We start from the raw sequence: 17,770 nt of genomic DNA on the forward strand, positions 1-17,770 counted from the left end.
GGTGAGGCTGTCTCTCTCTCCTGTGAAACTTTTACTGAATAGAATGCATTTAGCTAAATCTATAACTTCAAACCATTTACCCATGTTATTTTGAATGTCATCCATTAAGGTGATGATATTTGGTAGGGATGTTATAATGAAGGGAGTAGTCTTGTTTAACCCTCTATAGGCTGTAGGCAGCCTCCATGTATTCATACTGGCTCAGGCCACACCAGGGAATTGAAAGGTGACATGGTAGGAATCAGTACCCCTTCTTTCAGTAAGTCAGCTATGACAGGCCGTAATCCTTCAGCGCCTGTCCTTAGCAGTACTGTGGCATATTGGTCACCCACATGGGTAGGAGAAAGTTAACTGGTTCCCACCAGGTGACACCCACCATAGCAAAAGCTTTAGGTTTGTTTCATGAGGTTGACCGAGGAGGTCCATTCCAATAATGGGAAAAGGGAGAGTCTGGAAGGAACAACCAGGACAGAAGCATCTCTTAGCAAAAGTGGGCCAATTTTAATAGTTAAGCAGGTAATTGCCCTTTTAACTCATCCTCCTCCCAATTCATTCACTTCCTGGGGTGAACGGGGAGTGCTTCTTGGGGGGAGGTCCTTAAGGAGAGAGATGATGTGTATTTCCTCCTTCAAGAGAGAATCAGCCCCTCTTTTTCTGGCCTTCTCCTTTTGCTCTTTTTGTCTTTTGTTACTTTTTGGATGGTCACTGGCAAAGCAGAGGATAAAGTATCAGTTTCTACACAGTATTCCTATTGTGGGCCACCGTGCTGAATTTTTTTTCTCCAGTAGAGGGCACCAGACCTTTTTTTCCAGGATCCTCCACTCCATCACTTCTCATCTCCCCAAGATTTTGGGCTCCTACCTCCTCTCTAGGTGTCCTCCTGGTGAGAAGCTCCCTTAAGCAGGGCCCAACGCCCATGTCGTGGTTTGGAGCATTCTTTTAGTAGGGTAAGCCACCTCCTTTGGGCTCCTAGGGAGGCAGGGATATAAACTTCCTTGACTTCAGTTACTTTAAGCAGTGTTTTAGTTGGGCCAGCCCAAGGGTTGGGGGGGGGGTGTCTCAATATCCCTCTGGGGAGCAGCTAGAATGATGATGCTGTCCTTCACAGCAGATCTGACTGGGTCACAGCAGAGGCATGCTGGCTGTGGACAAAGACGCCTCCCCTAACTGTGCTTCGGGGACCGGCCTTGGCTTGCCATTTGTGCCTTATTGGCTAGTTAACCTGCTACAGTGGTCCCCAGGGATGAGGACATCGTCTTGTCTCAAAGTGCCCCAAATCACCAGCCTGACTGTGGGACCTCCTCTTGCTACAGTCCCACCCCTCGACCTGATCCCACCCTAAACTCAACTCTTTGGAATATTCAACTAAGCCACGCCCCTAGGCCTGGTCGCGCTCCATCTCCGCCCCACAGGCCTAATCAAGCCCCGCCCATAGCCTGGTCCCGCTCCAGGCCCTCTCCAACCCCAAGTCCTAGGTTGACCCGGCCCCAAGACCCAGTGGCGTCTCTCCGCGAAAGGAAATTAGCACTTCTCCTCCACTTGCGGCTGGAAGCTGCCACCGCCCCTCCCAACCGAAATTTCCCAGCTCCTGAGGCCCCGCCCCTGACGCTGTGCGTGGCGCAGAAACCGGAAGCAGCCGTGCACTTCTGCTCGTGCGCAAGCCGGCGGCCATGTCCCCTTGCAGCCCCGTCTAAATCTGATGTAAATTTTGCCTCAGTCCGCGTCCTACCTGGTTCAGCCCAGCCCGCCCCAAGTCCGGTGCGCGGGAGGTGGAGAGCTTGGCCTTGGGGTCAGAGGCCAAAAGGCGGCCGCTTGGGCTGTGCCCACCGCTCCACGCTGGGACACCAGCGCCCGGGGCCTCCAGCAGCCGCGGCTGGTACCAAACTCACTGAATCAGGAACTCTGTGAGGGTCCAGCAGTCGGGGTGAGTCTGCTGCAGGCGAGAGTTGGAGAGCCATCCTCGTATTTAATCGGCCTCCAAAATCATCCTCTGCTCTCTTTCCAGAAAGGAAAAGCATCCCTGCCATTCGGCTCACGGGGACGAGTCTCAACCTCGTCTCTGCGCAGGTCTGTGGATTTCAGCTTGTTCTGTGAGAATGGGGTGACATTTACCTAACTCCGTCCCCACCTCTCCCTTCCTGGTGCGAGAGAGATTATTTTTAACCTGTGATTTCTTTTTTTTCCTCTTCCTTTGGGCATCAGTTTGCTACATTATATTCAGCTGCATAAAAGTGAACTGATTACTTAGTATCTTTTTAACCCCCCTTGCCAGTTGCAGCTCTAAATGTTAGTCATTTATCTGTAGATTTTTAAAAAATTTCACACCGAAAGTGTGATCATATGTCAGTTTCAGCGTTTTCTTTCTTATTCTTTGTACCTTATATTCTTTTTATTTATTTAGTGCGTTTGCCAGGACTTTCAGTTCAATGTAGAATAGCATTTAAGTGCATCCTTGTCTTGTTCCTGATCCCAGAGGGAATTATTCTGCCATTTCACCATTAAATAGGATGTTTGCTGTAGGTGTTTGTAAGTAATATATATTTTTTCTAATTAAAGCCTATTTCCCTCTAGTCCTAGTGGGTTAAATTATTATCATCAATGCATATTGATAGAGATCAGTCACTATTTTGTATCGCAGGGGATGAGTCATATGATCTTTTTCTATTAATGTGAATTATATTAATCATTTTAATTATGTTAATCATTTTAACCACACTTCATTCCTAGGAGGAAATGAACTTAGTTTGTGATTATTATCTTCATTATTCATTTCTGGACTGTACTAATATTTTAATATTTTGCCCTTGTGTATATGAATGAGATCTTTCATATATATGTGTGTGTGTGTGTGTGTGTGTGTGTGTGTGTATACACATATATTTGAGTTTTGAGTACTTTTCTGGTCTTGGAAATACACAGGAAAAGAGCACCCCCCACCCCCCCCAAAATGGAATTATGAATCCTTTACTTACTTGGTGAACCTGTCTGTAAAACAATCTGCAACTTCTGTTTCCTTTGTAGGTATGTTCTAAACTGCTAATTTTTTTCTTTAATGACTGGATGTAAACAGGTTTTGTGTTTATATTCATTTATTTATTTTATTTTATTTTATTTTTTGGTCCTGCAGCATGCGGGATCTTAGCTCCCTGACCAGGGATCGAACCCGCGCCCCCTGCGTTGGAAGCGCAGAGTCTTAACCACTGGACCGCCAGGGAAGTCCCTATATTTTTTAATTTTTTAAACATTTTTTTCACTTTATTATTTTTTTAAATTGAAGTATAGTTGATTTACAATGTTGTGTTAATTTCTGCTGTACAGCAAAGTGACTCAGTTATACACATATATACATTCTTTTTTAATATTCTTTTCCATTATGGTTTATCCCAGGATATTGAATATAGTTCCCTGTGCTATACAATAGGATCTTGTTGTTTATCCATTCTATATGTAATAGTTTGCATCTGCTAACCCCAAACGCCTAGTCTATCCCTCTCCCACCCTCTCTCCCCCTTGGTAACCACAAATCTGTTCTCTATATCTGTGAGTCTGTTTCTGTTTTGTAGATAGTTTCATTTGTGCCATATTTTAGATCCACATATAAGTGATATCATATGGTATTTGTCTTTCTCTTTCTGACTTACTTTACTTAGTGTGATAATTTCTAGTTGCATCCATGTTGCTGCAGATAGCATTATTCCCTTCTCTTTTTTATGGCTGAGTAGTATTCCATTGTATATATGTACCACATCTTCTTTATCTATTCATCTGTTCATGGACATTTAGATTGTTTCCATGTCTTGGCTATTGTGAATAGTGCTGCTTTGAACATAGGGGTGCATGTATCTTTTTGAGTTATAGTTTTCTCTGGGTATATGCCCAGGAGTGGGATTGCTGGGTCATATGGTAATTCTATTTTTAGTTTTTTAAGGAACCTCCATACTGTTTTCCATAGTGGCTGCACCAATTTACATTCCCACTAACAGTGTAGGAGGGTTCCCTTTTTTCCACACCCTCTCCAGTGCTTGTTATCTGTAGACTTTTTAATGATGGCCATTCTGACCAGTGTGAGGTGGGGTACCTCATTATAGTTTTGATTTGCATTTCTCTAACAATTAGTGTTGTTGAGCATCTTTTCATGTGCCTATTTGCCATCTGTATGTCTTTGGAGAAATGTCTATTTAGGTCTTCTGCCGTTTTTTTTTTTTTTGGCTGTGTGGCATGTGGGATCTTAGTTCTCCAACCAGGGATCAAACCCATGCCTCCTGCATTGGAAGCGTGGAGTCTTAACCACTGGACTGCCAGGGAAGTCCTTCTGCCCATTTTTTGATTGGGTTGTTTGTTTTTTTGTTGTTGAGTTGTATGCGCTGTTTGTGTATTTTTGAAATTAAGCCTTGCTGGTTGCATTATTTGTAAATATTTTCTTCCATTCCATAGGTTGTCTTTTTGCTTTGTTTATGGTTTCCTTTGCTGTGCAAAAGCTTGTAAGTTTGATTAGGTCCCATTTATTTTTGTTTTTATTTCTGTTGCCTTGGGAGACTGACCTAAGAAAACATTGGTACAATTTATCTTGGAAAATGCTTTGCCTATGATCTCTTCTAGGAGTTTTGTGGTGTCACATCTTATGTTTAAGTCTTTAAGCCATTTTCAGTTTGTTTTTGTGTATGGTGAGAGGGTGTGTTCTTTTTTTAAAAATTTTTATTGGAGTATAGCTGATTTACAATTTTGTGTTAGTTTCAGGTGTACAGCAAAGTGAGTCAGTTATACAGATACATATATCTACTCTTTTTTAGAGTCTTTTCCCATATAGGCCATTACAGAGTACTGAGTAGAGTTCCTGTGCTATACAGTAGGCCCTTATTAGTTATCTATTTTATATATAGTAGTGTGTATATGTCAGTCACAATCTCCCACTTCATCCCTCTCCCTCCTTGCCCCCTTGGTAACCATAACTTTGTTTTATACATCTGTGACTCTATTTCTGTTTTGTAAGTAAGTTCATTTGTACCTTTTTTTAGATTCCACATATAAGCAATATCATATGATATTTGTCTTTCTCTGTCTGACTTACTTCACTCAGTATGACAGTCTCTGGGTCCATCCATGTTGCTGCAAATGGCATTATTTCATTCTTTTTTATGGCTGACTAATATTCCACTATATATAGGTACTACATCTTCTTTATCCACTCCTCTGTTGATGGACATTTAGGTTGCTTCCATGTCTTGGCTATTGTAAATAGTGCTGCAGTGAACTTTGGGGTACATGTATCTTTTTGAATTATGGTTTTCTCCAGATATATGCCCAGGAGTGGGATTGCTGGATCATATGGTAGTTCTATATTTAGTTTTCTAAGGAACCTCCGTACTGTTCTCCATAGTGGCTGTACCAATTTACATTCCCACCAACAGTGTAGGAGGTTTCCCTTTTCTCCACAGGAGAGGTTGTGTTCTAATTTCATTGATTTACATGCAGCTGTCCAACTTTCCCAGCTACACTTGCTGAAGAGACTATCTTTTTCCCATTGTGTATTCTTGCCTCCTTTGTTGAAGATTAATTGACCGTAGGCGTGTGGGTTTATTTCTGGGCTCTCTGTTCTGTTCCATTGATCTGTATGTCTGTTTTTGTGCCAGTACCACACTGTTTTGATTACTGTAGCTTTGTAGTATTGTCTGAAGCCTAGGAAGGCTATGCCTTTCGCTTTGTTCTTTTTCCTCAGGATTGCTTTGGCAATTCTGGGTCTTTTATGGTTCCATATAAATTTTAGGATTATTTATTCTAGTTCTGTAATGTCATGGGTAATTTGATAGGGATGGCATTAAATCTGTAGATTGCTTTGGGTAGTATTGCCATCTTAGCTTTTCTGATTCTGTTTAAGTTTTTTAAAATATTGTTAATTTTGTCATATACTCATTTTTTTTTCTAAACCTTTATGCTGTTCTTTTTCTGCCCTTATAAGTCAATGGTTAACCCATTGATACTGATTTTTCTTCTATAGGAATTGATGATTTTTGTAAATACAATTAACCCTTGAGCAACATGGGTTTGAAATGCATGCGTCCACTTATATGCAGATTTTTTTCAGTACTAAATACTACAATACTACAGGATCAGTGGTTGGTTGAATCCTTGGATACTGAGGGCTGACTATGAGTTATACTCGAATTTTCCACTGCTGGAGGGTTGGTGCCCCAACCCCTGCAATTGTTCAAGGGTCAGTTGTATATAAATGTATGTACCACACCAGCCGTGGATTTCTAGTGTTATCTGAAACAGTTATTTTAATTTCCTGCTTCTACCCTGTCACATAAGTAGTCCTGATTTGCTAAAGATAAATATGTGTGTATCTCCTTATCCCTATAATGTGATGCATTTTTATATAGCATATACCACCACCTGATAATATTTTGTTAATTTAGTGGTCCTTCTTCAAACGACCCAGGCACTTTAGGATTTTTCTGTTTTGTTCAGTGCTGTGTCTCCTGTGACTGCACGTAGTAGGACAGGGTGAATATTACCTAGATAAATATGAGATGAAGGAGCAGGAGGTAAGGGCCTTAAGGGAAGCATCCTTGCTGAAGACATAGGGCTTAGTCAAGAGAAGGAGCTCAAAGATAAAACACTTGAATAGAATACTTCATTTGTCTACTCTCCATAGTGTGCCCAACAGGGTTCTAGGCCAGACCCTGGTAATGTTAGGGCATAAGGGCCTCACTGACAACTAAATTGTAAGGTATATGTTCAGAAATACACTCATTGGGCATTTAGGCTTTGAAGGTAAATACACGTGCATACACACAGCTCCTCAGCAGCTTTCTAATTGGGAAGCATCGAGCACATAGTTAAGTGACTCTTTCCAAGATTCTTCAACTATAAACTGGTTGTGATAGTATCTGATTTGCAGAGTTTCTATGAATAATCTTTTTGCAGAGGTATGGGCATCTCTTTGCCAAGTCATTCTCATATCTTGGTTGCTCAAATGGAACATGTTGTTAGTAAAGAATGTTACGGTTTGTATTGGCTTTAAAATACATACTTCATCCACGGCAGTGGAAGAAACTGTTGCATTTTCGTTATTTGAAATTTGTGCAGTAGTGCTTCAGATATCACTGTGAGAGATGACATACACTGCTAACTTCACTCCGAGTGTTCTTGTTCTGCTGCTGTACCTCCTGTACAATTCCTGCAGAATTGAATAGGAGAAGTCTTCTCTGCCACCTGCATGTGGAATTCAGTCAGTTGATGCTGTTTCTCAAAAACCAGGTTTTGGGGACCCTGCAGCCCTTGTGGGAGAGGGTCTAGTAGTCAGGGGCTGAGCAGTAATACATGTTAGCCTGCCAAGCGGTGCAGAAATAAATATTGGGAGTGGAACCCCCGGAAGTCTGGCATACAGGTCACACTTTCCTGGATTTGAGATGGTGTGTATATTCTTACTATTGAAGGCGTTCTCTGATTTTTTTTTTTTTATGTTTTCATTATTATGATCAAATTGACAGCTAAATTTTTTTAGACTACAGTTAACTTGCTTACAGAATGGGACTCTTAACCTGTGTTTTTTATGATCTACAGGAACCAGAGGACTGTTTTATAGCTCTAGAGGAGATAAGATTGCTCTAACTTTTTTTTTTCCCCCTCTGTTTTCTTACGAGATTGATGTGTGTTTGCTTGGGTGTCTTGGGGCTATGCATGTCTCTGTGTGTGTGTGTTTTGAGGGGAGTGATCACTCCTAATAGATGTGCTGCAAAATCCACAGTCTTGATTATGGAAATTGTGGGGAGACCCAGATTCTCATGTCTTCTTTCTCCTGCCTCAGCTCTAACTTCTCAATACTCTGTCTTTCTTCATGAAGGGAACATGGAGGAAGAAAGAACAGCTGCTGAGTTACAGAAAAATATGACACAGGTAAGTAAGAGTTAATAATTCTCCAAAAGAATATTTCAGTTCCCCCGGGCCATCGATCTCCTAATTGTTTAGAGCAGGGGTCAGCAACCTGTTCCTGTATTGGGCCACATAGTAAGCATTTTAGGCTTTGAAGGCCATAGAGTTTTTGTTTTACTCAGTTCTGCCATTTTAGTGTGAAAGCAGCCATATACAGTGTATAAACAAATGTTTTATTGTGTTCCAATAAACCTTTACTTACATAAATAGATGATAGGCTGAATTTAGCTCGTGTTGTATAATTTACAGCCCCCTGGCCTTGAGTGCAAGAAAATGTGGCCGGCTGTGGGCCTGGGTTGAATGTTGTGCTTCTTGCAGACTCCTGGGCCCCAGGTTTGTGGGGAAAGAAAAAAAAGAAAAAGAAAAGCTCTCTGTCCCTCAGTGTGTTTTTATTCATTAAAACCTCATCCAGATTTGACCCAGTGTTTTGTGTTGTGCTGGTTGCTATGGTGGAATATAAGGAAGCAGTGAAATTGTTTCTGTAACAAGGAATTTTTGCTGGTTTCAATGTGGAAATTATTATTTCATTTCTAGAGCATTTCTCTCATTTCTGCTATATCCTCTGGATGTTCTGGATTATTGTTAAGACTGGAATTGGTCACCATCAAACTGTGGAAAGATAAATTTATTGTTTCAAAAGTGTTGTTAAATCTGTGAGAAAATTTGATCAGTCAGGATGCTTATGTAGAACGAAGAAGATCTGATGACTGAATCCTAGGGTAGATGTTGGGAGAATAGAATCTTCTGAACTTCCTATGAATTGATTCTCAGTTCCTCAGTATTTCCAGCCTCATTCATCCTCCTGCACACATTGGGGGAGTTGGCACTTTTCTGAACAAAATATGTGGAATGTTTTAGGAACCAGTGGTCTTTGAGGATGTGGCTGTGGACTTTACCCAGGAGGAGTGGGCTTTGCTAGATCTCACTCAGAGAAACCTCTACAGAGATGTGATGCTGGAAAACTTCCGGAACCTGGCCTCATTAGGTAAGGATGGCAACATTCCTTCATTTAGTCGTTTAGAAAACAGTTTTATCTTACTAATTGACTTTGTTCTAGGATTTGGGTTGAGGAATTGGAATAAATTGGTAAATAAGACAGACATGGTCACTGACCCCAAGGAACTTACAGTCTAGTGGCTTCACCATGAAAATAAACAATAACAATGCATATTGTTAAAATATTCTACCAGTATAAAACAACAACAAAAAAAGAATCAGTGGAAATCTCCTTATCCATTCTGACACTGGCACTGAATGCAGAGTTTTCATTTCATCCAGTGTTATAAAGATACTGTTGGTCTTATTTTTCTTCATTTAATCATTCTTTCATTCATTAAGCATTTTTTTGAGGGTGAACTCTATATCAAACCCTTTTGAATGCATACTATAAAAAACAAGATGTCACTGTATTCAAAATGCTTAGGTGTAATGGGCAAGAAGATAAATATGAAATTAACATAAAAAAAGAAAGAAAATAAACATGTATATTGAACTGACTTTCTCTTTTTCTTGTGGTTGGAAGCCTCAAGGCTTATTAAGTGTAGAAATTGTGGGCACAGACTTCAGGGGTCACTTTGGGGCACAGGGAGAAAATTGGTGGTTTGGGACCTTTTGAGAATTTTACTGCTGTTAATGTCCTGTACCCAGAGACCACCAGTTAAGCAAGTTGGGTTTATTACTTGGAGCAGTGAGGGAGAACACATGCCATGGGGAGCCATGGCGTGTCTCAGAAAGAAGGTGTTAGAAAGTAAATATTATAGGATTTGTGTACTTAGGTTGAATGACTTGGGGGTAGGTCTATGGAAGCAGGCTGTATTGGTTTCCTAGGCCTTCCATAACAAAGCACCACAAACTGGGTGGCTAAGAACAACAGAACCTTATTCTTTTAAATTTCTGGAGGTTGGAAGTCTGAAATCAGGGTGTCATGATCCTTCCGAAGGCTCAGGAAAAATCCCTCCTTGTCCCCTTCCTAGCTGTTGGTGGTTGCCAGCAATCCTTGGCTTGCAGCTGCATCACTCTGATCTCTGCCTCCATCTTCACACGGCCTTCATCCTCTGTCTCTAAGTCTTTCTGTCCTTGTAAGGACGCCAGTCATTGCATTTAGGGCCTATCCTAATCCAGTATAACTTATCTTAACTTGATTGTATCTGCAAAGACCCTATTTCCAAATAAAATAACATTCTGAAATTCTGGGAGGACAGGGATTTTTTTCTCAGTACACTTTATTTTTCTTAGAGCAGTTTATAGGTTCACAGCAAAATTGAGTGACAGGTACAGATAGATATTTCCCATATACCCCCTGTCCCCATACACTCACAGCCTTCCTACCAGAGTGGTATATTTGTTACAGTTGATGAACCTACACTGACACATCATTATCACCCTAAGTCCAGAGTTTATATTAGTGTTCACTTTTGGTGGTGTACATTTTAAGGTTTGGACAAATATATAATGACATATCCACCATTATAGTATCATAAAGTAGCTTCACTACCCTTAAAAATCCTGTATCCCCTCCACCCCAATTTATCTCTCCTTCCCCACAACTCCTGGCAACCACTGATCTTTTTACTGTCTCCATAGTTTTGCCTTTTCCAGAATGTCATGTAGTTGGAATCACACAGTATATATATAGCCTTTTCAGATTGGCTTCTTTCACTTAGTAATATGCATTTAAGGTTTTTCCACCTCTTTTCATGGCTGGATAGCTTATTTCTTTTTAGTGCTGATTTATATTTTATTGTCTGGATGTACCACAGTCTGTTTATCCATTCACCCACTGAAGAACATTTTGATTGCTTCCAAGTTTTGACAATTATGAATAAAGCTGCTGTAAACATCCACATGCAGGTTTTTGTGTAGACATGTTTTTAACTCCTTTGGGTAAATTCCAGGGAGTGCAATTGCCTGTATGTATGGTTAAGAGTATGTTTGGTTTTGTAAGAAACTGCCAAACTGTATTCCAAAGTGGCTGTACCATTTTGCATTCCCACCAGCTCCACATTCTCAAAATTCTTTGCTGTCAGTGTTCCGGATTTTGGCCATTCTTATAGGTGTATAGTGGTATCTCGTTGTTTTCATTTGCATTTTCCTGATGATATATGATGTGGAACATCTTTTCATATGCTTATTTGCCATCTGTGTATCTTCCTTGATGAGGTATCTGTTAAGGTTTTTGGCCCATATTTTTAATCAAGTTGCTTGTTTTCTTTATTGTTGAGTTTTAAGAATTCTGTATATATTTTGGATAACACTTCTTGATCAGATATGTCTTTTGCAGATAATTTCTTCCAGTCTGTGGCTTTTTATTCTCTTGGCAGTTTTTTCTCAGAGCAAAAGTTTTTAATTTTAATGAAGTCCAACTTGTCAATTCTTTCTTTCATGAATTGTGTCTTTCAGGTCATCATCTGTTGACCTTAAAAATAAGATAGTTATTTTACCAACAAAAATGGTTTATTTGGGCATAGCAGAGGAATTGCAGTTTAGGACAAGAAAGCTATAACAAAAGCCATAGGCAAGTCCAAAAAACAAGGGAGAAGAACATAATTTTATAGAGAAAAAGGAGGAAATTGGGAGAGGTTGTTTTGGATGAAAGTCTATTGGAGAAAAATAAGAGTTCAGGGTGATGATGGTTTCATATTGGCTTAGTTGCTGGGGTAGTTGATTTCTTATAGGGGATGCAATGTACATCTTTTCCTGTCAGGATTATAACTGGTGATTCTTGTTTATGATTCTTTTGTTGGAGTCTGTAATTGACAATTCTTCCTGTAATTTGTTTTTTTATAAATTTATTTATTTATTTATTTTTGGCTGCATTGAGTCTTTGTTGCTGCACGCGGGCTTTCTCTATTTGCAGTGAGTGGAGGCTACTCTTCGTTGCGGTGCGTGGGCTTCTCATTTTGGTGGCTTCTTGTTGTGGAGCATGGGCTCTAGGCACGTGGACTTCAGTAGTTGTGGCACGTGGACTTCAGTAGTTGTGGCACGTGGGCTCAGTAGTTGTGGTTCACGGGCTCTAGAGCGCAGGCTCAGTAGTTGTGGTGCATGGGCTTAGTTGCTCCGCGGCAAGTGGGATCTTCCCGGACCAGGGCTCGAACTGGTGACCCCTGCATTGGCAGGCGGATTCTTAACCACTGCGCCACCAGGGAAGCCCTCTTCCTATAATTGATGTCCTGTGGAACTGCATGAAAGCTTCCCCTTCTGACCTCTCAACTCCATTTTAGTGAAGTTTCCCCTGATTAATTTTCACCTATCTAACAAGTCATCGCCAAATCTTAGGTCACCTACATTTTTTCCTATGTTATCTTCTAGGAGTTCTATAGTTTTACGTTTTACATTTAGATCTGTGATCTATTTTGAGCTAATTTTTTACTCCCTATTGATGGGGCCCCAAGTTGTCCTGAAGCTTTGGATGCCTCCCCCTGTATTTTGAGTTAATTTTTGCAAGAGTGTAAGGTCTGTGTCAAGATTCTTTTTTTTTTTTTTTTAATGTATGTTGATGTCTAGTAGTTGTTTTAGCACCGTTTGTTGGAAAGACTATATTTTTCTCCATTGTATTGCCTTTGCACCTTTGTCAAAGATAAGTTGACTATATTTATATGGGCTTATTTATGGACTCTCTATTCTGTTCCACTGATCTGTTTGGACATGATTTTTTTTTTTAATATTATGCTGTCATTTATTTATTTATTTATTTATTTATTTATTTTTATTGGAGTATAGTTGCTTTACAATGTTGTATTAGTTTTTGCTGTACAGCAAAGTGAGTCAGTTATACGTATACATATTTCCACTCTTTTTTAGATTTCCTTCCCATTTAGGTCACCACAGATCATTGAGTAGAGTTTCCTGTGCTATACAGCAGGTTCTCATTAGTTGTCTATTTTATACATAGTAGTGTATATGTAGACATGAATTTTTGAGGGGCACCGTTCAACCCAGTCCATACGTGTTCACTTTAGATTGGATGCTGACAGAAATCTGGATGCAAGGGAAACTCTATTAGTATTTTGTGGATAGCACAGCAACTTTTTTTGTCTGTCCCTAGGCTAAATTATGAAGTAGCCTTCTTTTGTTTCATCTTATCATGATCTCAGAGTAACCTTGTCTGAGATTGGTATTCTGAGATTTATGTTCTCCTGTTGAATATTGGACCAGTTTCTAATAATACTGAGGTTTAGATGTGAATGTCAGATAGTTCTAGACATCAGACCACCCCCTCCCACCTTAAAAAAATAAATTCAACATTTTGTTGCAATTAAACTCCTACTTGCTTTAGAGTAACAGAAGAGCAAAGTTTTTGCCCTGTCTCATGGAAATGTTTATGGTTCCTCATTGTTTTCCCTCATGATATACCTTTCCGCATGAACAGGGTATCCACTACACACACCCTATCTGATCTCCCAGTGGAAACAAGAGGAGGACCTGGAGATAGCAGAGAGAGGACCCACCCAGGGGGAGCATCAGGAAGGCAAGAATCCTTGGGAGAAACTGACTTGGTTGGGGGATATTACATTTGGAAAAATCAAATAAAAGCAAAGTGAAACTTTGCCTTGTCTGAGGAAGCTGATCTTCCACAGATACCTTCGATTACTATTTTGACTTTTCATCAGTCCTTTCACACTTTCCTTGTTCTTGGGAAAGCCCACATTTCCTCTTTGTAATGTAGTATTCGGTCATGTGCGTTTTACCCAGTTCCTTTTTGTTTTGCTCCCCTAGGAATACCCTATTTATGTTACCATCAGTCTCAATCTTCATGGGATTATTGCTTAGTTGCTTTGCCATTTTGACCCTGTGCTTATTGGGAAAGTCCTGAACCAGCCACACTGCCAAAAATCCTTCTCTCATGATGCCTTTATTTTGTTGTTTCAGGTTTTGAGACTCAACTTAAAACTAATGAATTAGTCGCTCCACAAGATATTTATGGAGAAAAAATATCCAGTGAACAGAATGTAGTAAGATTCAAAAGGAGTGCTTCCTCGTTGTCCATTTTACACAAAAGCTGGGAATACCATGGTTTTGATTATCAGAACAAAAACTATGAGAGACATTTGAGGTGAGTGCCATTCATATAAGAGAAAGTAGTGTCTCAGGAGAGAATCTTAAAATGTCACGAAATTTAAAAAACATGTATATAAAACTTGGTCAAAAATTGTGATTTCATATGGAATTTTCGTAAGATATTTTTTCCACAAATGAGACTGAGCTCTTCCATGTTTGACACATAATTCATTTGTAAGCAACCATCAGAAAAACCCCATAAGCCAAAAACTCAGTGATAATATTGGCTATCGTAGAGCCCTCTGTGAGAACTTTCAGCTTATCATTGGACAGGGCAGAAAACAGACGTAGTCATTGAAAATGGTAAAAATTTACTTGCTGCTAATAATGTGCTTTTTATTTTTTAAAAGAAGTCACATGGTGGAGAACATCTATGAACATAACGAAGAAAATCAGTGTAGACAAACCTTCAGCCATATCTCAAATCTTAATATACTCAAGAGAACTACTGAAGTAAAAGCCTATGAATGCCAGGAGTGTAAAAAGGCCTTCACAGATCATTTATCCCTTAAGAATCACATAAGGTCTCACACTGGAAGCAAACCCTATCAGTGTAAGGAATGTGGGAAAGCTTTCCATTTTTTTGCTTGTTTTAAGAAGCATATGAAAACTCCCACTGAAGAGAAACCCTATGAATGTAAGGAATGTACCAAAGCCTTCAGTTGTTCTTCATTCTTTAGGGCGCATATGAAGATTCACACAGGAAAGACAAACTACGAATGCAAGGAATGTGGGAAAACATTTAGCTGTTCTTCATCCCTTACAGAGCACAAAAGAATTCACAGTGGAGATAAGCCTTATGAATGTAAGGAGTGCGGGAAAGCATTTAGTTGTTCCTCCTCACTCTCCAAACACAAAAGAATTCACAGTGGAGATAAGCCATATGAATGTAAGGAGTGTGGGAAGGCTTTCAGTTCCTCTTCTCACCTTATAATACATATAAGAATCCATACTGGAGAGAAGCCTTATGAATGTAAAGAGTGTGGGAAAGCCTTCAGTGAGTCCTCAAAGCTCACCGTACACGTCAGAACACATACGGGAGAGAAACCCTATAAATGTAAGGAATGCGGGAAAGCCTACAATTGTCCGTCCTCCTTAAGTATCCATATGAGAAAACACACTGGGGAGAAACCCTATGAATGTCTGGAATGTGGAAAAGCCTTCTATCTTCCCACTTCCCTGAATACCCATGTGAAAAATCAAAGTAGAGAAAAACCTTATGAATGTAAGGAATGTGGAAAAGCCTTCAGTTGTCCCTCGTCCTTTAGAGCACATGTGAGAGATCACACTGGAAAGGTGCAGTACGAATGTAAGGAATGTGGGAAGGCCTTTAGTCGTTCCTCATCCCTCACCGAACACTTAAGAACTCACAGTGGAGAGAAGCCTTATGAATGTAAGGAATGTGGGAAAGCCTTTATTAGTTCCTCCCACCTTACAGTACATATAAGAACTCACACTGGAGAGAAACCTTATGAATGTAAGAAATGTGGAAAAGCCTTCATTTACCCCTCAGCCCTTAGGATCCACATGAGAACGCACACTGGGGAGAAACCCTATGAATGTAAGGACTGTGGGAAAGCCTTTCGCCATTCTTCATACCTTACTGTCCACACAAGGATGCACACTGGAGAGAAACCCTTTGAATGTCTGGAATGTGGGAAAGCATTCAGTTGTCCTTCATCCTTTCGAAGACATGTAAGAAGCCACACTGGTGAGAAGCCCTATGAATGTAAGGAATGTGGGAAAGCCTTTGTTTGTCCCGCTTACTTTCGAAGACATTTGAAAACTCACACTAGAGGAAACATATAAAGTAAGGAATAAGGAAATGTCTGCAAGGCTTTTTCAGATCTTAGGCAGCACGCAAGATCTCACACTGTGGAGACACCCTGTGAATGTAAGAAATTGTCGCTCATCTTTTTGAAGACTTGAGAACTCACAACTAAGAGAAACCCTGTGTATGTAAATCATGTGGTAACACCTTCATGAACATCACTTACTGTGTTCTAAGAAAATTCATACTAGAAGCAAAGATCGGTGCCTCATCCTTAAAGTGGACTACTGCTGGCTCATTGATTTCCAGTTTTAATTTTCTGATGAATGTTTAAGGTGATAAATTTCCTCTAATACCTTTCAGCTGTAGCTGCATATGTTTTATGAGGTGCTTTTGTTTTGGTTTGGATGTAAATGTTATTTCCATTACAGAGTTTTTTGGACCCATCGGGGAGTTGAAGTGTATTTTTTCGTATGCAGGCATGAGTGGTCTTTTTTTAATTATTATTAGTTTCTAATTAACTCTCATTGTTCTCTAAGTATGCAGTCATTGTGGTATCAACACTTCGGTATTTGTAATTTCTTTCGTAAATGGTAATTTCATTTTGATCTAGTATGGCAGAAACTGGAAATTGCTTACCCAATATTCCCCAACCCCTCTTTTTTTCTACTAAAAGATTATCAGTTTGTACTATTAAAAGCTTTTCCTGTCTAATAAGTAATCCAGTGGAAATAAGTACAAAGGTTTTGAAAGAAGAGTCTCATCTGTTATGATATTTTTGTATTTTGTTCTTTGTCCTTGCTCATGACTGGGAATTGGACCCGATGTTTTGAATTTTTATAAAAGAGACCTTGTGACAGGAAAGCTACAAGTTGGTTGGGCTGGCTTATGTTGTGTTACTTTGGACATGGCTGGGACTACATTTCCCAGAATTACTTCCTTATCCAGTTCCAGGTTAGAGTTGTCTAAAATAAGAGTTTATGTGAGAATTGGAAGGCAGAGGGAAGAAGCCATTATTCTGAGTTTAGCGGGGCCATGAGACAGGAAGACACATGCATAGGTCCTGGTAAGCTCCAGTTTCCAGCTCATTTTCCTAATTATTGGATCCACTGATCAGTACTGGCTCAAAACGGAACATTAAATGCGTGACTTGAGTTATCTCAGAGGCAGCAACTCCATAGACATTTCCATAAATTCCTCTGTCATGGCCATACACAGCTTCTTGGATTTTTTCTGGCAAGTTCTTGCATTGTAATTTTGCTGATATTACAGCCCTTCTGGCACATCAACTGACTGTATAGAGTTGGCCCCAGTTTGGAGCAGGATTGTTGTCATCTGCGTAGTCCAGCCCCGTCATGTCACTCTGCTCAAGGGGAAAAGACACATCTGTGCAAGTTCCCTGTGATCTCAAGACAAGAAGAAGAGCTGTGGACAATGAGGAAGACCAGGTATAATTGAAGTAAGCATCAGACAGGTGTCATCCCATTTTAGTGGAGGAAAGTTTATATTTAACACCTTCAAACGGGGAAGAGTGTACTCCTTTTTTATTTGAGAAGATGAAAGCTATTTGGTTTATGCTGCTTCAGGTACATTTAGCTACACTTTTTCCTTCCATTTTATTTCCCATTTACCTCAAAAAGTGTAGCTGTACCACTTCCCCTTAATCATCTTTTACTGCTTTGTTAAGGCATACATACACTAATATGTATGAAGTGTGCTAATCTTAAGTGTACAGTTTGATGAAATTTCACATTGTATATACCCTGATAAACATAGAACGTTTCCAGGATTCCAGAAAGGTCATTCATCTGCCTTCTCAATAATTGCTCCATAGAGGCAACTGCAATTTTGGCTTTTATTATAATTTATTAGGTTTGCTTGTTCTTGATCTTCATGTAAATGTTAAAATACAGTATGCACAGTTATGCATTTGGCTTCTTTTCTCAACATAACGTCCAATTTGCCTTTTAATTGCTTTTTTGGCAGACTTATGAACTTATTTCTCTT

At 39.8% G+C, this 17,770-nt stretch overlaps 1 protein-coding gene and 1 long non-coding RNA gene across 2 annotated transcripts; both read left to right on the plus strand.

Moving 5' to 3' along the window:
- Nucleotides 1-1,646: 1,646 nt before the first annotated feature.
- Nucleotides 1,647-3,211, plus strand: LOC133091364 (uncharacterized). Its single transcript, XR_009700877.1, has 3 exons — nt 1,647-1,924; nt 2,006-2,067; nt 3,128-3,211. It is a non-coding gene; the product is annotated as an uncharacterized LOC133091364 (long non-coding RNA).
- A 4,020-nt stretch (nt 3,212-7,231) lies between these two features.
- LOC133090693 (zinc finger protein 699) lies at nt 7,232-16,106 on the plus strand. Its single transcript, XM_061189054.1, has 5 exons — nt 7,232-7,899; nt 8,794-8,920; nt 13,304-13,402; nt 13,804-13,987; nt 14,343-16,106. The coding sequence occupies exons 1-5, from the start codon at nt 7,651-7,653 to the stop codon at nt 15,799-15,801; spliced, it is 2,118 nt and encodes a 705-aa protein (XP_061045037.1). The 5' UTR covers nt 7,232-7,650; the 3' UTR covers nt 15,802-16,106.
- Nucleotides 16,107-17,770: the final 1,664 nt, after the last annotated feature.

This window comes from Eubalaena glacialis, chromosome 4, assembly GCF_028564815.1.
Source record: "Eubalaena glacialis isolate mEubGla1 chromosome 4, mEubGla1.1.hap2.+ XY, whole genome shotgun sequence".
In the NCBI taxonomy this organism is placed as follows: domain Eukaryota; kingdom Metazoa; phylum Chordata; class Mammalia; order Artiodactyla; family Balaenidae; genus Eubalaena; species Eubalaena glacialis.